Consider the following 21,736-nt stretch of genomic DNA (forward strand, 5'->3'; position numbering starts at 1 on the left):
GCTTCATAGAAATATTTCCAAAGGATTCTTTATAGCTTTCACTTATTGGAAATATTTTACTCCAAAGTGTTAACATTTTGTCTCTGGTCAACCAGCCAAATCCTATTAAGTGAGTCAGGATCAGAAGAACACAGCTGGGGCTTGTGTAGCCAAGGGTGTGTCTAGAGCGTAAATCCCCTGTTGTTAGAATAGTCTGTATTCGGAGAAAGAGAGAACTGAAATGGTTCTTCAAAGTACATAGGTTTTATTGCTGAAACTAGAGGTGTTCTTTGTCCAGTCCTTTTTTATCCATCACTCACCAACACAGCCTTTAATCAGAATTGGTAATCTCATGTGTTTCATAGATTCCATATGTATATGTCCCTAAAATGGAAAGGCACTGGCAGTTCTTAGAAGAAACTCTGAGTATAAAATTAAGTTACATCTAACATTCAGAAGTTATACTCAAATACAAATCTATGTATTTTTAAATTTGCTGTAGTTCAGTATTAGAAAGTATCTGCTATGTGACAGGTAACTTTTCTAGGCCCCAGGCATGCATACATACATGCATACATGAATAAAACAAAGATCTGCCCTTTATTCTAAGAAAAAGGAGAGAGACAGTTCACCAAGTTAAATGTATAGCTACTAAATTAAATAGACAGTGTTAGTGTATAAATGAATGGAAAAGGGAAATTGGTTGTGCCAGAGGTGCCTGTGTTAGATTATGTAATATCTGAAGGAGCAACTCAAGACATTTCTTAGGAATAGCAATAACAAATACAATAGCGCTTACACTCAGTAACATTTTTGTGCTAGATTGACTATTCATGCTTTCTTACAAATATTAACTTGTTTTATCCTTAAAACTCCTTCCTCCTATATGATTGGCAAGAATGCCACTCCCTCCTCCGAAAAAGGTTAAACAGCTTGCCCAAAGTCATTTTAGCTGTGGTCTCATTCTGAATAGATGCTTTTAGCTGACACCATGTACTGCCTTTTATAAAAATTCAGTTCGTTATAACTTATACTGGAGTGGAGATACTGAGAAAGAGAAGCCTTTGTTCTCTTCTCCTAACAGATTTTCCCCCAATGGAAAAACAAACTTATTTTTGGAGTTACATGGTAGATAAATGGTTTTGTGTGTCAGCTTTCTGTCAGTGGCAGAATATTTGAGATAATCAGCAGTGAAAGAAAGACAGTTCATTTTGACTCAAGTTTTAAGGGTATTTACATGATTACTTGGCCTGTTGGCTTTGGGGTGTAAGGAAGCAGTAATTATTAGCAAGAGTACATGGCAGAGCAATGCATTCACTTGGTTTCTGGGGTGAGAGGCCTTTTTTGGGAGGCATTCAAGATCTAGGCTGTGAAGTTATGGGTACTCTGTCCTTTAAAACATGCCCTTCCTATCCAAGGTCCCACCTCCTTTATCAAGTGCTCTTTAAAAAAGTACTGTTTGAGCCTGGTGAGGCTTTTTCATCTTTTTTGATTTACCATCACAATTTCCCAAGGGATTAAAATTAAAAGTTCAGGGTAGAATGAAGTTGAGACTTGGAATGTCATATTTTTATGATATCTTTTAGAACTTTTAGAGCAAACATGTATCAGAACTCTAGAGGGTAGTTTTGTTTTTTTGTTTTTTAATGTCAGAACAATCTGCTTGTAACATCCTAACACATACAATTATTTTAAACTGTTTTCCTTTTGTATGTTATTTCCTGTATTGACTCTCATTCATACCTCAAACCCCATTTCTCAGCCCTTTAGTTTTCTCCTCTGCTTTAACCCTGTGTTGGCTGCCTTGTGCTTTACTCGAATGGCAGAATAGACTGCTGCAGATTTCTGGAATGCCGCCTCTGGTTCCAGTGTCATAGTTGTTATACAGTAACAGCACACTAAACACAGTATAAAAATGTATTCATGAACATTAAAAAAGATGCACCACAAGGGGAAGAACTAAAACTGACTTTTTTAAGTGCTAGGAAAAGAGAGAGGCTAAAAACCCAACAAGGGAAGAAAAAGGTGACCACAGAGAGCAGCAGACAAGGTATGGAATAGGAAGCCGGGTAGGATCAATAGCCATTGTCGTTGGTTGCCTAGTTTCCACGTTTCGAGTGACAGTTCATATTTGCACTTCCTAGAAGTAAGTCTCTTGTACTGGTGTACTTTGACCTTGTCTCCACGTTGTGATATATTTTAACTCTTTTGAGAAAATTGACCTTTCCCTCGGGATAAATCATTATTGACTTACAGGCTGGTACAAAACGCTCTGATGTCCCATGGTTTGTGCTTGGCTTTGCAGATTAGCACAGACATTCAGCCAGTGTTTGCATGGTCACAGTGCACTAGCATGTATAGTTTTATGCTTGTGAGTTCTGTGATCCTGCATGACCTTGTCCTAGAAATGTCTTGACACTCTAGTAGAGAATTGCATGTCATTTTGATGCCTGCTCTGGTCACTTGTTTTCACTGCTTATAGAATTTTTTTATTAAGATCGTTTTAACAAGTTCAACTCTATAGCATGTATATAATTTTTAAAGTCATGTGTGAGCCTGAAGTAGCATGTCCTTGGTTTTCTCTTGTGCTCCTTAGTTTAGGTTTTAGGTAATAGTGGACTGAGTTCATTTTCAAATACTCCCGTTCTGTCTCCCCTACATACTCCTGGGGTTCTCCTTGCTAGTAGTAGGCATCCTTCTTCCCCATCTGGGCTCTTCTACAAGGTTGCTGCTGCTCTGTGGGTTCCTGTCGATCGGTACTTCCTGGCAATGCCATCCATTCCTGTTGCCTCTGACTTCACAAGCCGACAATATCTTGGTGCTGGTTGTTCCCATGTTAGCAGTTCCAACCTGGGATTCCCCACAGCCTCAAAAGCCCAATTCTTCATCCTATTCCCACAGCCCTGTTTAATGAACCTCTCCAAACTGCTTTTGCTGAAACTGTTACCCATGTTGCTACCAAGTTAGTAACTTGAATCCCTTTGACATTGGTTTGGTTTGGGTTTTTTGCCTATTGTCATGTGATCATTAAGTCTTGAGAATTCTAACTTTACCAACATTGTGTCTCCTTCCCTGCCGTCTTCACTTTACCCTGTGGGATCCGCTGTTAAGAAAACTCAGGGTTATAACTGATGCCTCTTCCACACACTATCGTTTTCCTACTCTTGAAGCCAAAGAGTTTCCAATTGCTTTTGGAATGGTGCTATGACTCCTCAAGGAGACCTACAGCTCTCCCTGCAGTCTGCTCCGCCTGACCTTTCTAAGTTGATCCCCTTTCTGATTCATGTTTGAAGCTGCCAATTTTGTTTGTATTCCATTCCCCAGATGTATTCCATAATATCCTCTTTACTGCTATTTAACACATAATACACTGGGTGAGTCTGGATGGTTGCTTATTAATCACCCCTACCAAACTATGATATTTTTAAAGTCAAGCGCCAGGAAAAGGCACCCTGCCTGACCCATCTCTTGTATGTTGAGTACCTTACACAGTGCCCAGCACACGGTAGCATATGGAAATGAATATTTCAGTCTGCGTTTAGATGGGTAGACCTATAGTTTGAGGGCAGGCGAGGAATCGCCTCCTCTTTCAAAACTGAAACAACGAACACATGTACGTGAACATATTTCCACATACTTCTTCAGTCTGCATCCTCCTCTCCCATGTAGGATTGTCACCTTACCTGCTGCATCCATCTTACCGTCACTCACACACACACACACACACACACACACACACACACATATATATATATATATATATATATATATATATATATATATACACACACACACACACACACACACACACATAAACATCCATAGTCATAGTTTCTAGTTGTATGTGGAATGTATTAGCCCTGATTTTCGGCTAAACCCAACTGCTTCAAACCCTTCAGTAAACTTACCCTCCTTTCATAAGATACAGTCAGTGATTGGGATGTCATATTTCCTTGATAGAAGTGACTTGATATAATTGGATTTTATTCTCTCTTCATTCAAGAGTAAGATAGTACTGTAGATCAGTATTATCTGTTGGTAGGATCAATTTCAGGCTAATTCTCCTCCCCACCTTGGTGGGTGCAGACATAGAAAATATATAATTTTGAAGCTGCTTCCAATGGGTTGTGGTTGTATTTTTTCTTTATGAAGCTAACTGTCCTGTTAGAAGATGAATCCTTGCTTGACCTTGACCTGGCTGCCACTGTGCTATCATCAGCCAAGCTCACAGAACTCAGCAATTCTTTCACTGTATTTATTGTAAGGTAGTTCTAATAATTTGTTACTTCTATAATTTAAAAACTGGGACCAAATAGTTTCATCACCAACTGTTGTAGCTAGCAGTGGCAGTACTTTCCTGGTCTGTCATCCTGGTCTGTCAGACCTCAGCCTGTATTCTATCCCTTCCCGCTTCCTCACAGGCCTTACTCTAATAGTATTCATGATTTCATCTATCTGTCACCAACTCTGTGGTGTAATATCTGCCAGCCACCTTTAAAAACACAAAATACAAATAATACCCATTCTAAGTCACCTTCACTGGTATATTTCTCCCCGCTCTAACACACTTTGGGGGCAAGAGTGGGTGATGGACTATTTCCACTTGCTCATTACCATTGTCTATTCAGTTCATTCTAATCAGACTTCTTCCACACTTTGCTACTAGAAGGTTCTTATCAAGGTCATTATCTTTTGTCTAAGGAAAGAAAATAAGCAGCTTTTTGCCTTTATCTTACTGGGCCTTCTCACAGCATCTCAGCATCACCCTTTAACCCTTTTTCTTAGGGAACCTTAGGTAGCGCTGCTCAAACATGCTTCATTCTGTCCTATGTTGTGTCTTGGTGCATCCTTCCCCATCTCCCCGTGAAAACTTCATTTTATCCTTCTTGCCTGCTTATTCTGGCTTCCAGAAGGCCAGTGTCTCCAGAAATCTTTGTATGTTGCTAACCCTCTGTTCAAACTTCGCACAGAAATTTTGTCTGTTTACTAGATACAGCCACTTGTTTGCTCAAGTCTACAAAACAGAGCTATTAATTCTTCCTTCGCCTTCCACCAGCCCTGCAATTCTCCAAGCCTGCCCACTTGCATGCACACACATTAGCTGTGATTTTTCAGTTAAAGCCACCTGCTTCAAACATTCCATTAAACCACCCCCACTCAAGTCCTTGCGCGCGCACACACATACACACACACACACACACACACACACACACACACACACGTTAAACGTTAAGTCTAGATACCATTCTTTATTCTTCTCTTTCCCTTTCATCCCACCTCCAGTCCCTCGTCTTGTCTGATCTCCTTCCAAGGTACCTGGCAGATCCAGTTACTCCTCTCAGCCCCTGCATCTAAAACCCAGAATCAGACACTATTGTCTCTTTGTACCACAGCCTCTTGACTGGTCTTTTCCCTGGAGCACTCCAACCTGGCAGTGTAAATGACCTTTCTAAACTGCACATTAGTTATCACTTCCCTGCTTAAAAACCTCCAGGTAGTTTCCAAGCGGTTAAAGTGAATAATAGTCTTCCTGCATACCCCCATGATCTCTGCTCTGGTTCATTTTCCCCCCTTCCCTGCTTTGAGGCATTCTTCTTCCTCCCTCCTTGATCACTGGACCTTAGCCACAGTGGTTTGTTTTCTGGTTCCTAAATCTTGTAACCTTGCTTTGATCTCTGCCCAGCCTTTGCATTTGTTTGTGATACAGGAAATGCTTTGTTCTGGTCTATCTCAGGGTTGACTCGCAGTTAAAAAGGCCAATGTTGTCCACTGAGAGATTCTCATGGCCTTATAAAATCCATGTTCTCTGAATTACAGGTATCCTTAAATTTCTTAGTTTTATCAGTTTGTATCTCTCCAATGTAATTCACACAGCTGAGGGTAGAACTGGCTCCTAGCATGTGGAGCAATGTCTGGAAATAGTTGATGACCAGTAAATAGCATCTTTGGGTAACTCACAAAACTTCATGATATTAATTTTATTAAATCCATAACTAAAGATTGTGTCCCAAATGGGCTTGAAGCTTATAGTATTAAATGTATAACCTGTCTTCTCTCTACTTAATAAACTTTACCCTGTAATTTGTTGTCTTCAAAATAACCTGTAAGCTATTCCATCAAGGAGCACTGTGTGCCCCTCCCCACAAGAACAGTGACACAAGATATCAGTATGGGACATGCATCTTAGGTTTAATTCCTTGTCTTCACTGTTGAGTGTTACAAGCTTAACCATATATGATGGGGTTTTTCTTGGGGGTGGGGTGGTGGCTGGTGAGGGGGTAGTTGAAACAGGGTTTCTCTGTGTAATAGTCCTGGCTGTCTTGGAACTCACTTTGTAGTCCAGGCTGACCTCACTGAGCTCCACCTGCTTCTGCCTCCTGAGTGCTGGAATTAAAGGCGTGTGTGGCCATAGCCCAACTAACCTGATATGATGTTTAGAAGAATAAGAAACCCTAAGAGGAGCTGCCTCCTTTTGTTTTTGCACTTTTTCTTTTTGCTCTTTTTAACTATGTAACTTTTCAGTTTTAACATAGAACAGTACCTGTAGCTAATAAAAGATTTGCCCTAATATTTTGTAATTAAAATGATAATATTTGAACTTATCAGGTGTTAGTTTTGTGATCAGTGGTAATCTCCAGTCAGTATGAGTTAAAATATATACATATATTTATATGCATTTCTTAGATAGTGGAGACCACCAGCACAGGACAGAGGAGGACTCAGCTTCTTCCTGTATGTGAAATAAGTAAAACAGGAAACTAAACAAATTACCCAGACCGTAGTCCTCTCTGACTTTGTTCTGGTGACTCCATTGCAGAGTTTAGAGTGCTGGAAGGTTTTGGTTGACTTCTCATCAAGGCTTTTTGAACTGTGCAGTGTGTCCATGTTAGAGTTGCCAGTGAGAACACTCTCTGGAGTCTTCTTTTGGTACAGTCAACAAAGCCAGTGACAACTTTGAATCTGTGTGTTCGTTTCCTGTTCTTGTCTCTTCGCCCTTTGCTTGCTTCACCATTGAGATGAACTGAAACCCTGAAGACTAGAGTCTCCTAGTAACACGGACCTTTCCCGTTTTCTTTGCTGACTTTCATAAATGAGCTTTAAAAAGGAGGTTGGAATAAGGTCAAATTTGACAGATTAAAAGGTACTAGTCTGGTACCTCCAATGCCTTCAACATTCTTAAATAAACTAAGAAAAAAGGAAATCTGTGGGTGCTGGTCTGGTTTTGCTTGGTCAACATGTGCATGCATGTGCATTTTTTATTAGAATTCTTTATAGATCTGGGTTTGTCTGGATGGGTGAGATTAAATTGGAGGGAATATGCTTTATAGGATAAAGTGTGGTGAGATATTCACCTTGTTTGCACCTGTGGCGTAGACCACACCTATTGGGGGTGGAGACAGGGCCAGATGTGACCTGGGGGAACTAAGTCTGAGGAAAGGCAAAGCTGTGCTCCTGCAATTCCTTAATCTCCACCTCCTAGCTTTCCAATTCTAAAGCCTAACCAGTGAATGTTCATCCTGACGTGCACCTTCTCCTCAGCACCAATTGGTACCTGCAGTCTATCTTGAGGCCATTGTGAGTCTCTGCTTTATTACAACACAAATCTTACCAATCTACCTAAAACAGACATTTTAGTAGAGATGCTTTTAGAGACTATGTTAAAATTAACTCTTTGTTCTTCAGATTAGCTAGCCAGCATTCAGTACTTAAAGCAAATCTGCCTTGTATATTTTTTTCTTACAGAAACTTGGCCCGTTTTAGAAGTTAAGCGTTCCTAAACCAGGGAAGCATTTAATTTTAGCATTTAAAAAAAAAAAAATCAGATTGTCATAATAGGCTCTTGTGTCGTGGAGTCTGTAAGAAGTGACAGTGGGATTTTAAACCCATTGGAGTGGGGGTGGGGGCGCAGTGCTGGGCATGAAGCCCAGGACCTTACCTGCCCACGCCCTCTACCACTGAGCTTCTCCAAGCCCGTGTGATCCACTCTTAAGTGAGCTACTTCAAGTAAAGCTCTGCACGTTTCTCACTGATTTAAACTCTGCATGTTTAGACTAAAGAGCAAAAGTAAACACTCTGGTATAGGCCTGTGAATCACCGTCTAAAAGTGTAAGGGATTTAAACCACTTCAAATGAAGTGGGTACTTTCACTTAAAAGTTGTCAGACTTCACCAAAATTTGTTTTGTTTTGTTTGTTTTAATCAGGTTTGAGTGGAAGCCCTACAGATTTAGAAAGAAGAGAAACAGTGTTTGGAAAGAACTTTATACCTCCTAAGAAGCCAAAAACCTTTCTTCAATTAGTATGGGAAGCATTACAAGATGTCACTTTAATTATACTAGAAATTGCAGCCATAGTATCATTGGGCCTTTCTTTTTATCAACCTCCAGAAGGGGATAATGCACGTAAGTAAATGGGGGTGGGGAATGATGCTAGTTCACCGTATTTATTTAATATATAATTATAATAATAAAGCCAGAGAAAATGTATTGTCCGCCGTGTGCTAGGCTCTGCTTTAAACACTTCAGCTGTGTTATCCCAAATGATGTTCACGATGTTGGCTACATCATATAAGGAGTCACGGTTTGATTGTTCCCCCACGCCTGCATACTGTGTAGATGTAGTTATACATCTGGGCACTACACATGGATGACAGCCTGCTATCGGGGGTTCAAGGTTTTAAATTTTGGTTTTGTTTAGTGTAGAAATACTTACAGGCTTAGTTCAGTACTTGCAAGGTGTTGGAGTTCATGTCTTTGGATTGGGGATTGCAAAATACACAGAGAATGAAAATCTCAAGGAAAGGGCCTGTCTAACTGCCACGTGTATTTATGATTCAGTTATACATACCTGAAAATATTTTATACAGTTTTTAAAAGAATTATCTGCACAATTTCTTGGGTAGAGTTTTTGACTGTGGCATTGTGCTTAGGGTTTTTGGAGATTGAACCTGGGGGAACCTGTGAGGGGGTAACATAGAAGAGGCAGGTTGGCTTACGTGTCTAGCCAATGGCTTTGTTGTGCTCTTTCTGTGCATCTTATCCTCTCCGTTCCTTTTAAAAGAGCTTTATAGTAATGAATATTACTATTACTGTGACCTGTACACTGGACAATCTTGCCTGGATTTTGGATAGTACATTCAATCATCCTATAACATTTGAGATCAAAGGACTGAGTCTTTAAAAAAAAAAAAATGTTTTGTTTGTGAAGGCTTCGTTCTTAAGCCTTCTATACTATGGAGAGTTTAATTAAAAAAAAAATGGTACCTCTAGAAGTTGGCTAGGTAAAAGTAAAAAGAAATTTCACAAAGGTGTGCCTAGGACTTGTGTGAACGCTTCTGTTTAAACTGAATTTTAAGGAAGTTGGTCACAGAATATGTGTATTTATCTTAAATAGTGTAGAGCAGGGCTTCTGAGCTTAAAATTTCATCAAAAACAGTCCTCATTGTTCACTGAACCAAAAAAGCACCCAAATTTTATAACCTGTCTCATAGGGACATAAATTGTACCCAGACCAGCATCTCTGGTGCAGGAAAGAAGATGTTTTGGTAATATATTTGTCAGTATTTAGGCAAAAACAAAAACAAAATTGTATTTAAGCAAGTAGTATGTGGTGTGTGTGTGTGTGTGTGTGTGTGTGTGTGTGTGTGTGTGTGTAAAATGGAGGAAGACAAGGTAATCGGAAGGGAATTATTATTCCCTTTCTGTATTGTACTCAGAACCCTTCTAGCTTGTATAACAAGTGTCCATGCGAAGTCATGTGTTTGAGTGTGTGCATGCTTTTTGCAGCTCTTAAAACATACAACTGAATTTCTCAGTTTTCCATTACCTAGCCTTCATTATAAAATATTGAAAATTGATATTCTAGACTTCCGTTAACAAATTAATACAAAAATATTACTAACATTTTCTTTTTCTCAAAACTGTAAGGAAAATATTTTTAGTGGTGTAAGGTTTATTATGAGCAAACTCTAAGGTAAATATTCCTGGAACCCAATCCACTTCATTTATAGAATGTAGTGACTAGAAATTTCATCAAATTTATTAGAGGCTCTACTAATTGAATGTGTCTGAGATGATAATCTAGAGTTACCCTAAAGCCTTTTAAGATTCAGAAACTAGTGAAACTTGCCAGTGAAATTTAGGGTTTTGTCCCATGGTAGAAAGTTCTTTGGGGTTTACATGTACCACCCATGTGCTGCCATTCCAATACTTTTTCACATCAAAATGTAATAAATTTAAGAAAGTCCACTATTTGTGAATCTTCTAAAGAAATGTGCTTTATCAACATTTTTTTTACAAGTGCTATATAATTCGTGAGTCACTAGTGTCTACATGGCAGTAATTCTAGACATTTTTGGTCTCAGGGGGGGCCCTTTATACTTGGTCTTCGACTCCAAAGGGCATTGGATTATATGAGTTAAGGTATAGATATTCCCTGTATGGTAAGTTAAAGTGGAAACATTAATTAACTTTTTTGTGGTAATTATTTCTCAGGGTATACATGAATCAAAATGTTATATTAGGGCAAAGGAGACACCTCAATTGGTAAAGTACTTGCTGCCCAAATAAATATAAGGACTTCTGTGTGGGTCCTCTGCATCCATATAAAATCAAGGCACACTGTTAGGAGACAAGACAGGCTTGTTCCTGGAGCTCATGGATCAGTTAGAACAGCAAGTCAGTGAGCTCCAAGTTCAGTGAAAGACACTGTTTTATAAAAAAGTAAGGTGGTGAATGACCGAGGAGGACACCTCACCTACACACAAACTTGCCTTGAGGTAAACTTCCTCTTGTTTGAATATATTTCTAGGAGAACACTTTTGGTAAAACATATTTACAGTAGGAATAAAAGCATTAAACTTTTTACACCTTTGATCTTGGATTTACTTTCTTTGTCCCTGTAGCTTCTGAAAAGTTTGCAGTGGTCACCAGCCAGAAAAGGTCTTATTTTCTAGGGATACTGAACTACTTTCTGTTCAAAGATCATGTGATCTTGAGGAATGTGGAGTAATATGCTGTTTCATGTTTTCTTGAAATAATTTAGTGATAAATACATGTTTCAGTTTGTTTCACAATTCCTCTTAACCTCTATTATATTGTCATTAGTCTTTTACGATTACTCTTAGGAAAAATGTGAACCTATATCTCTGAGTGGTGAATTTAATTATATGTATTTGCAACTGTGTCTTTATAATGTATAATTTCAAAAATAGAAATTGGAAAAATAAAAGGGCAGATTAAATTATTACTGTTTTTCTTCTATAATAGTAACTGTAAGACTTCATGAACTTAATTAATTATGGCCTTTATTTCCATGATTTTACTTGGGGGGGGGTTATAGTGGAAAAACACACTTAGCAAGTACATATTTGTTCTCAGTCCTTTTTGTCGATTACATAGAAGCTTTGTTGAAATGATACATCTTCTGTATCTATGCTTTTAACAAATGGAAGTTCATGTAGTTGCTTCATTTGGACAATATTTTAGCTCATTTCCAGGTTGCTGAAAGTGTTCAACATGGTATTTTGACCTTTTTCTCGGGGTTTCTATCGCTGTGAAGAGACACCATGAGTACAGCAACTCTTAAAAAGAAAAACATTTAATTGGGGTGGCTTACAGTATATAAGTTCAGTCTGTTACCATCATGGTGGGACATAGCATGCTGGAGAAGGAGCTGAGATTCTGCATCTTGATCAAAAGGCAACAGGAAGTGAACTGAGACAGTGGGCGTGGCTCAAGCATGTATGAGACCTCACATCCCACCTCAGCAGTGACATTTTTACTCCAAAAAAAGACCATACCTACCCCCAACAAAAGCCAAACCTTTAACTTTATGAGGGCCATAACATTGTAACTATCACACCTTTATGTGTTCTTGAATCCTAGACTTGATCTAATTCAGAGAGTTAGTCACTTGGTTATTGTACCCAATGATGTGGTCATTTCTTCAGGCAGAAAATAATTAAAATACAAGTCCCGATAACTGAATTGGGGCAGGGTCAACACAGCACTAAGTGGATCATTGGCTCATCAAACAAAATTGCTTTGTACCCACTGATAGCTGTTTTGATAGCATTCAAAATATTTTTCGTGATTATTAACTTTATCCCAAGTTGATATTAGGTTTATCCTTTCTTCCTTGAACATTTCACATGTTCCTCTCCAAGATTGATCATTGCCCAGTAACCTCAAACTACAGATTTTTTTCTTTGGACTCTGCACATTTCTGGAATATTCTTAATGGTCATAGCTGACAGGCACTAGAAAGTTGAAATTGTGCCAGGCGGTGGTAGCACGCGCCTTTAATCCCAGCACTCTGGAGTCAGAGGCAGGCCGATCTCTGTAAGTTCAAGACCAGCCTGGTCTACAAGACCTAAGCTAGTTCCAGGACAGGCTCCAAAGCCACAAAGAAACTCTGTCTCGAAAAAAAGGAAAGAAAGGAAGCTGAAATTGTGTAAATTGAAATATCGATTTCATTGGGTCTGCCTGAAATGAAACTATATATCAAAGAGGAATGCCTGCAGCTTCCCTGCCGGAAGTTTGGTCTTCTCCACATGCTTCCTCTTTACTGGCACCCTCTTAAAGTCTGGGAACTTGAATTTGACAGAGTCGGGGTCTTACCTTTGTAGAAGGATTGAGTTCAGTGGTGTTCAAAGCTCTGGGGAAAATCGGTGAAGTAAAAAACTGAAAATGTTCCCTCGTGTGTTTGTTTGTTTGTTATTTAAGTGCCTTTTTGTTTCCTTCCAAATAGTTTGTGGAGAAGTCTCTGTCGGGGAAGAGGAAGGTGAAGGTGAGACCGGGTGGATTGAAGGCGCTGCAATCCTCCTGTCTGTGGTGTGTGTGGTGTTAGTGACAGCTTTCAATGACTGGAGTAAGGAGAAACAGTTCCGAGGGTTGCAAAGTCGGATTGAGCAGGAGCAGAAGTTCACCGTCATTAGGGGCAGTCAGGTTATCCAGATACCTGTAGCTGACATTACTGTTGGAGACATTGCCCAAGTGAAGTACGGTAAGCCAAGCTGACCCCCACATCCATCTGCAACATTCAGAGCTGTGCTGAACTTGAGGATGGTTCATTCAGCGTACCTCTGCCTTCTGTTTCAGGTGATCTTCTTCCGGCTGATGGCATACTGATTCAAGGCAATGACCTGAAAATTGATGAAAGTTCATTGACCGGTGAATCTGATCATGTTAAGAAGTCTCTCGATAAGGATCCCTTACTTCTATCAGGTATGAATTTATAAACTTTGAATGTTTTACTAAAAGCCAAGAAAGTGTTACCCATAGAATCTATGAAGATTTTGTGAAATAACAGATATATGGCAGATCTTAGAATACAGAGGTGTATTTCATAAATGGGGATAGAATCCAAAAGATGAAGAAATTTGAAAGATGGTGTTAATGCTAAAACTCAGATAAGCCTATTGGTATCTATTAAACTTTTTCTGTATCACATTTACTCTTATGGCCTGTTAAAGTCAAATATTAAAGAATGATTAAAGGTTTAAGAAAAAAAATGCACTCTGATTTGCAACAAAAACTGGTTTTGTTTTAAATAAAACCTAAAGTTTGTATAATCAACTACCTCACTGAACTGTAAGATATTTGTCTGAAATGTAAACTATGTCAGGTTATATGAGTAACTGACAGTAGGAATACTGGAGTGGATAATGTATACTTATTTTACTACTATTTGCCATTTTTTCTAAGACACTAAAATCACTGTTAACCAGGTAAGGCTCATAGTCTTTCCAAAGAAGACAGGAGGTATTCCTAATCATAATCTTATCACCATAGCTCCCTGGTATTATATTGGGTAAACATAGATAATTTTGTGACACCTTTTGATATATATATCTCATGGAGTTTTATGTATGTGTGGTTTATGTACTTGGTGCTTAGCTGTTTTGGCCTGGTCCTTTTAACTGAGCTTTGATTCTCTGACAAAGATGACTGGTAAACTTGACATACACTCGCCTTCCTAACATGCCAAGATACCAAGAGAACTCTATAAATTTTCCATGTTCTAGAAAAGACTGGAATAACTTTGCACAGTCCCTTATCACAGTACGGGTGGGAAAGTTTCTCTGCATTTATTTCCATGTTCCAAAAATGTACCAAAAACCATGACATGCATTTATTTTTAAATTTACTCTCATGATGCCATCTCTCACTGCTGTTCTTGGCTTCTTAAATTTAGATTTTTAAAAGCAGTGTTCGGTTAGTGGCGGGATAGGACCTGAACAAAAACTGTTTACTTTTCCTGAGCACATTCACTGTTAACATTGGAGCAGATTTGGACTAAGGAAAAACGGAACATGGAAACTGAAGTCTGAAGAAAGCCAGGGTCGTTCAAAGAAATTATCTTTTATACATACTTAATAAATATTATCTTTCTGAATTTCATGTGTTTACCTTTTATTTTCACTGACAACAAATGCAGTAATTAGTAAAACACTAAGAATATAAGGTTTTCTGTCTTGTTTGTTTGTTTGCTTTTTTAAGCAAGAAAAAAATATCAAAGACCTCAGAAGTTAACATTGGATAAGTTACCCATTAATTTGTAGCCAAATGTGAATTCTAGTGCCTAGAGTAAGTGCGTGAACTTTGTGGTCTTATTTAGCAGTTATCCCTTGAGCACTGAGCTGGCACATAAGATGGTGGTAAGACTGGAGAACATTAAGGAAATTGGTTGCTATAAGTATCTGTTGTCTCTCACAGAGCTACATTGAATCTTTGCCTGGTTTGTGATAATTGTACAACTTTAGGCAAATTTCTAGAAAATAATAATAATGTTTGTCAGCTTTTGTTGTGGAGCACATAGTCTGAATTCTGTGTTGTCAGCTGTCTGGATTGGAATTTTATGTTAGAATAATGGACAGCAAAATTGAGAAAATTGATTGGTCTCAGCTGAAGGTATTGGCTTGATTCAGAGGCAGCGTGTAGAGTCAGAAATTACTGCACCCTGAGAGGGATGTTAGATCACACCGTAGGGATATTAAAACACAGGCATAAACTAGGGAGGCAGAGAAACTATTTAGGGAGCTGGGCAGTAAAGTAACCTTGGTAAGCTGAGTTGAAAGCCTGTGTTAAGAGGTGTGGGGTTGAGTATGGGAACATCTTTGTCCTGTGTCCTGGCAAGAAGCGTATTTCTGTTTGATATACTCTTTAAATGCTACCCCTCATGCCCTACATGCTTTATGTTACAGCTAATACTGACTTCATTTAATACCCACACAGTCCAAGCAATGTGGTGATTTTTCATTTATAGTCTTTTTTGAGAAATGTAAATTGCATTGCATTTTATGAAATATGGGTAACGTACTCCGTAATCTATATAAGGAATTGATACATTATCATTTTCCTATTGTCACTTGGTGATAAAAGCTTGAACTCATAATGACTGCAGATTCAATGTGTTAGTTTGCTTTGTTAAATATTGAGTTTACTAAAAACAGTATTGCTGAAATTTGAAATTGGGTAGTTGGAGGGAAACCTATTAAAATGTTTACAAAGTTCTCTGTTGTTATAGGTACTCATGTAATGGAAGGTTCTGGAAGAATGGTAGTTACAGCTGTAGGTGTGAATTCTCAAACTGGAATTATTTTTACCTTACTTGGAGCTGGAGGTGAAGAAGAAGAAAAGAAAGATGAGAAGAAAAAAGAAAAGAAAAGTAGGTCCAGCAGTTTGCTGTAAGAATTGGTATTTGGAAGTAACAGCACCTACGAATCTTAAAAACTGGTACAGAAATAGATTTCTTTCATGAGAGTGTGATATAAAAGTGTCTGTAAAATTTTAATTACCTGATGCACTTTCAAGTAACACAATTAAAGGTGAGGGGATTTCTTGAAATGGTCCTTTAAGGATTTTCATTGCACATGAGCCCCCTCTACCACAGGAAGAGAGAGGAGTCAGCACACACTTGGTTCTTCTGTTTGGGCTTTACCCTGTTCTTCTCTGCTCATTTCATCCTCAAAACAAGTTCACCTCTCCCTTCCTGGTGATGTCTGGTTTTTTCCCTTCTCCCTCACTGCTCCTCTTCCTTTTCAGCCAGTTGCATCGTATTCTCACTTGGTTTTTAATCTTCATATTTTCGCCTTACTTGTGTTCTGTCTATACACACATGGGGGCATGTTTGGGCACTGACTAGGACTGCCGTTTGACACTTTGTGCTCATCTTGCCATCATCTGACCGTTTCTGCTGTCCCCTCTGTGAGCCCTGAGCAGACTTTAATATGGTTTATCTACAAAGATCTTATTGCAAACTGATGTACACAGGGGGACCTCTCAGAATGTACGTTCAATCAAGCAAGGTGTGCCACTTTTGAGTGCCCTCCTGCTCTGTTTCCTGGTGTCTTCTGCACCCTCCATCTCACTCAGAGCTTTCAGGTCTCCTTCCCCTCTGCCTTGGCAGCAGTTTACTATCCTGTAACCATTTGGGTTTATTTAATTTTCTTTAGGGTATAAGCCTTTATTTTGCTTTCTCCTCATGTGAGTCTTTTAAGGTCTTCAAAAATAAGTGCCTGGCTAAAACTTTGAAACTTTTTTTTTTGTTGTTGTTTTGGGTTTTTTTTGTTTTGTTTTGTTTTTTGTTTTTTTGTTTTGTTTTGTTTATGAGACTGAGTGTGGAGCCTGAAGTCAGCCCCACAGTAGAGGTGCATGTTTAGATTGACTATTTTTAAGGCCTCGGGCTAGTCTTGAATTCAGGTTGGCTTGAACTTAAGGCAGTTGTCTTGTTTGAAATTACTGGTATTACAGGCATGATCCATGACCTGGCTTGCACCAGAGTCTCTAATAGTTTCCTGTGTTGTTTGTTATTGTTGTGTTATCTATTCATATGAAGTTCTTATTTCAAGCAAAATGTATTTGAAATTTTCTTTAGGTTGAGAGTGTAGATTATAGGCACACTCAGTCTCTGTGTTCATTTCCTAACACCAGAGGTGGAGGCAGGTAAAAAGTGGTGGCTGAAGTTGAGGGTGGCTAGCCCCATGTTGTAGATTTCTCTACTTCAGTACCCCAGGCAGCCCTTGATGAGCCAGCTTAGGCTTCTTGAAACATGACAGCAGTGGTTTCTGAATGCTTTGCACACTACATCTTCATCTACCTTCATTCTTACTGTTAGGAAAGTGAGCATCATGGAGAGTGTGTGACTTAATCTGGTAGCAAGTGTCTCAACAGGAGTTAAACATCATTAAATCCTATGAAAACAAGAAGCATGCTAATGACTGTTCTTACTGATACACAGTAACTTTTCTAATAAGCAGGTCTTACCAACTGTTTTTATTAGTTCAGCCTGAAATAGCCCTAGGAATTCATATCAAAATTATTGTTCATATGTTTTTACTATTCACGTCTTTCTCCTCCCCTCTAACCTTTCTCCTATTCTCTTGACTACTGTGTCATCTAATCAAACACCAGCTGGGATAATCTGTTTCCATGTCCTGCCCATTTGCTTGCCAGCCTAGAATGTCGTTTTCTGGTCTCCAAACCTGAGCTCACTGAAAGCAGCTAGGTATTCTCTTACTATCGCCTCATCTCTCCCAAGCTTCTGTCCTTTCCAGACATATTTGTTCCAGGTTTCCCTTGAAGATTGAAGCTTGAAGATGTTCTTCTTGATAGAGAAGTTGCAAAGAAGTATGCTGGTTTGCTGTTCCAATAGTGGACTTGTCCCCTCTTGATTGTTGCTTCGGATGTGTGATCCCCTGTGTTCTGTGAATCTAAGCTAATTTAGGGGTTTGCTTCGACTGGCAACCATTCTGGCTTGTTGAGTCTCACTCTACTACCCTGCCTCCCTGTCTCTCGCACCCGTTTTCATTCCCACTCCCACTCGAGCGCTCCTGATGCCTGGGTTCTTTTTATAGCATCTCCCTCCCTCCACCCTCTCCTTTTCTGCTTTCTCAGGGCTAGGTCTGTATTTAGCTTGTCAATCTCTTGTACCATATTCGGGCTTATAACTTATAAAAGAATAATGCCTTATGCAGTAATACAATATGCATGCCGTAACTTATTTTGGAATATTCTCCCATGGTAAGATGTAGGAAGTGATTGACGCAGGTCAACAAGCTGTTGTTTTCTGTTTGTATGCCTGTGCACCATTGTGTAACAATTCTCTATAGAAATGTGAACTACCTCTGCATAATTTAGCATGGCCGTATTCATTTCTTCTGGAAAGCTTTAATTCCCATTTTGTTCCTACAGATAAGAAGCAAGATGGAGCTATTGAGAATCGCAACAAAGGTAAATTGAGTAAGATAAAAAGTACAGTTAGCTTGTTTTCATTATCTCCAAAAATAGATCTGCTGTGTACTATATTTATCCAAAATTAGGGTACACGTGACAGGAAACATCAACAATGTTAACTTGGATTACCCTCTTGCCAGTGCTGTATCACGCTGCCTCTGCAGTCTTAAGAGGGTGTTAGTTATAATTTGTGCTACTATGTTTAGGTAGCTTTCCACAGAAGTGTTTCAAGTGCTCTAACACACCTGAAACGTCATTACATAGTCATAGAAAATGTAATTATACAGTTGATAGCAAAAATGGGTAAGAATCTGTAGAGTGTAAGTTACATTTAAGAGTCTATAAACGTATGTTTATTTTTATGTATGGATCATATATGATGTTCTATATTTGATTATAAATTACATGAGAAGGATCTATAGTCTTTGCATATAACCTAATGCCTAATCACATGAAAAGAAATGTCGTATTCTTAGTTCTTAATTTAAGGACTATGTATGCCTCATTCCTGTCACTGAACATGACATTCTTAAGTCTGGAACAGTATCACAGACATTCTTACATCAATGTTGTCTTATTCCCTCTGTGTAGCTACCTCCAATACGCACGCATGCACACACACACACACAGAGAGAGAGAGAGAGAGAGGGAGAGAGAGAGAGAATGTTTATAGTTCAGTGTTTTTCCTATAACAAGCTGATTTTGTAAAAAAAAAAAAAAAAAGTTTCAAAATGTTAAACGTGCCTTTAAAATGCATCAAAATTACGTTTCCTTTGAACCTAGCAAAAGCCCAGGATGGTGCAGCCATGGAGATGCAGCCTTTAAAGAGTGAGGAGGGAGGGGACGGCGATGAGAAAGACAAAAAGAAAGCAAATTTGCCAAAAAAAGAGAAGTCTGTTCTACAAGGGAAACTTACAAAACTGGCTGTTCAGATTGGCAAAGCAGGTATGTAATGGAAGAAAGTGGGGTGATGGTTTTAAAATCCATCTATACTTTAATACTTTAAGAGAATCTCTTAATACAGCGAGGGCTGGAAATTGTTATTTAGCAAATATAAAAGATGTTAGAAGAATATGTTTTTACTTTGTATGGGGCCTTTTGAATTACCATAGACACTCATAATATGATTGCAGCATGAAGGCCATTACTTCTTCTGTCAGTGAGGTAATCAGTGGTCAAGTAAAGATTAGTGTCTAAATTCGCTTACTTTATAAGCCCTTGTAATCATCTCTAATTTTTTAGGGACAATAATGGAAAAGGACTATCAGGGAAGTTACTTCGTACAAATGATTAAACTGTGACAGTTCCTTAGCACATATTCTTGCTCAGCCTTTTATTGGCTGTCTATGAGAAATGTTTTTGTAAAAATAATAATTTTTTTCCCATGAAAACATGGGTTATTGTGAAGCTAAGATACTAAAATGCATTCTTCACTAGAGAATGCCTGCAAAACTTAGGACTGCTCTTTGGAAGGGGGGGGGGCTATGCGTAAGGTAGCATTTCCCTAGCCTTACCATCTTTTGACAGATCGCTGTATGTAAACAGCATACATTATAAGGATCATACAGGCAGTCATTACAGTGTCTGTTACAATAATAGGTGAAGCAGCCTGTGTTCTGTACTCAATAAGCTTATTCTTAATAGCAAATACTTATGTATATTAATTACTAAAACATAGTATTGGCTCATAGTGTTGGAAAGGATAGACTTGAGATGCTAAGAGGAGCATTTAGTGGCTACTAGGTAGGGTATTAGACCCAGATATTTATCTTTTAATACTCATTTTTTAAGAGGCTAAATAGAATATATCATAGAAGTGTAAATGTTTTATAATATGTAGTTATTTTTCTGAGTTAAGGTATAAGTGAAGATAGATTTAAAGAAAGTATACTTTTTTGTGTATATTTTTAAACATGCAGTTTAATTTAATTTTGAGACTCTTAATTAAGTTGACTGGTCTTCCCAGTGTCTTTCAGAATGTTGTACATTGCAAGCACCAGCCTACACTGACCTGTTGGTATTTGCTTTGTCTGAGCCTTCGAAGACAAGACACAGTTATCAAAGATGACCAGAGCTCCCCTCTCAGTTCCCTGGGGTCAGGGTTATACCTAGAAGCAACACTGAAATCTAACAGGGGTCAGGTTCGATGAGTGAAGTGCAAACTGGACAGAGCAGCTACTAGAATGAAATAGAAGTAACTTAGTGACTTATAAAATAGCCTTGCAGTAATAATACGGAGTCGGCACTGGGTAGTGTCTGCAATATCCAAACAGTTGGCCCTTGTCTGTCTTTACAGGTCTGCTGATGTCTGCCATCACAGTTATCATCCTAGTGTTGTATTTTGTGATTGATACCTTCTGGGTTCAGAAGAGACCGTGGCTTGCCGAGTGCACACCGATCTACATACAGTACTTTGTGAAGTTCTTCATTATCGGGGTCACCGTTCTAGTGGTCGCAGTGCCCGAGGGGCTTCCTCTGGCTGTCACAATCTCACTGGCTTACTCAGTCAAGGTTCGTGGGGATAGGTAGTAGACGTGTTGTGTACAGCCTTGGCTGCTATAGGAAACGTACACTCTGGTCTAGAGAGTGGAGGGTTTCCATTTCCTTAAAAATGCAGGCAGGGATTCCACTATTTCTGTGCACTGTGTGTGTGTGTGTGTGTGTGTGTGTGTGTGTGTGTGTGTGTGTGTGTGTGTCACATAGCATGCATGTGGAAGTCAAGACAACTGGCAGGAGTATGGGTTCTCTCCTCCCCCCTGTGGAACCCACAAATCCAACTCAGACCGTGAAGCTCGGTGGCAAGCAGCCTTCACCCGCTGGGCCACTTTGCCAGGGCCCCCACTCCTGATTTTCTCTTCGCTCATTTAACACATTTTTTTGTTGTTGTTGCTTGTTTTTTAAGACAGGGTTTCTCTGTGGCTTTGGAGACTGTCCAGGAACTAGCTCTGTATGCCAGGCTGGCCTCAGACTCACAGAGATCTGCCTGCTTCTGCCTCCCTAGTGCTGGGATAAAAGGCGTGCATCACCAACACCCACCTTACCATAGCTTTTATAATTTAAAATCTTTAATATGATAAGGTGTTTACAGAACACAGTCTAACCATCTATTTGTACTTGTGTAGGACTTTAGAATAAATACTGATCTTAGACAAACCAATCACCCATTTTACCAAAATTGTCATTAGTTTATTTTATATAGTCATTAATGATTTTTCAGTTGATCAAGAAGATGTCGATAAGTTGATCTGTGTTTCTTGAATAGGAGCGTGAGCTCAGCCTGAAGTCCTTTGAGCTTGTGTTAAACATCTGTTGGGTCCTAATGTAATCAATCACCTTCTGTCCTTTTGCTATGGTGTAGTCTTTCCACACCTTGCCTCTCTTTCCTAAAATTGAAACTTCTTTACTGTAGATTGTATTCTTTTAGGTTCCAATATTCAGATCATAAGCAATTTCAGAAGTACACATTTCTCTTTTCTACATTTATTCAAAAAACTTTTTTTTAATATTCTCTTGTGATTTAATT

General features: G+C 38.9%; 1 protein-coding gene across 4 annotated transcripts in view; it reads left to right on the forward strand.

The window, feature by feature from the left end:
* Window positions 1-21,736, forward strand: part of Atp2b1 (ATPase plasma membrane Ca2+ transporting 1) — a 97,694-nt gene that overhangs the window by 50,483 nt on the left and 25,475 nt on the right. For all 4 annotated transcript variants that reach the window (XM_051206364.1, XM_051206367.1, XM_051206368.1 and 1 more), the window contains exons 3-9: window positions 8,182-8,379; window positions 12,728-12,982; window positions 13,078-13,203; window positions 15,506-15,646; window positions 18,172-18,210; window positions 18,997-19,158; window positions 20,510-20,724. In XM_051206364.1, the coding sequence (XP_051062321.1) occupies window positions 8,182-8,379; window positions 12,728-12,982; window positions 13,078-13,203; window positions 15,506-15,646; window positions 18,172-18,210; window positions 18,997-19,158; window positions 20,510-20,724 (1,136 nt within the window). The remainder of the gene's footprint in view (window positions 1-8,181; window positions 8,380-12,727; window positions 12,983-13,077; window positions 13,204-15,505; window positions 15,647-18,171; window positions 18,211-18,996; window positions 19,159-20,509; window positions 20,725-21,736) is intronic.

This window comes from Phodopus roborovskii, unplaced genomic scaffold, assembly GCF_943737965.1.
Source record: "Phodopus roborovskii unplaced genomic scaffold, PHOROB, whole genome shotgun sequence".
Lineage (NCBI taxonomy): Eukaryota > Metazoa > Chordata > Mammalia > Rodentia > Cricetidae > Phodopus > Phodopus roborovskii.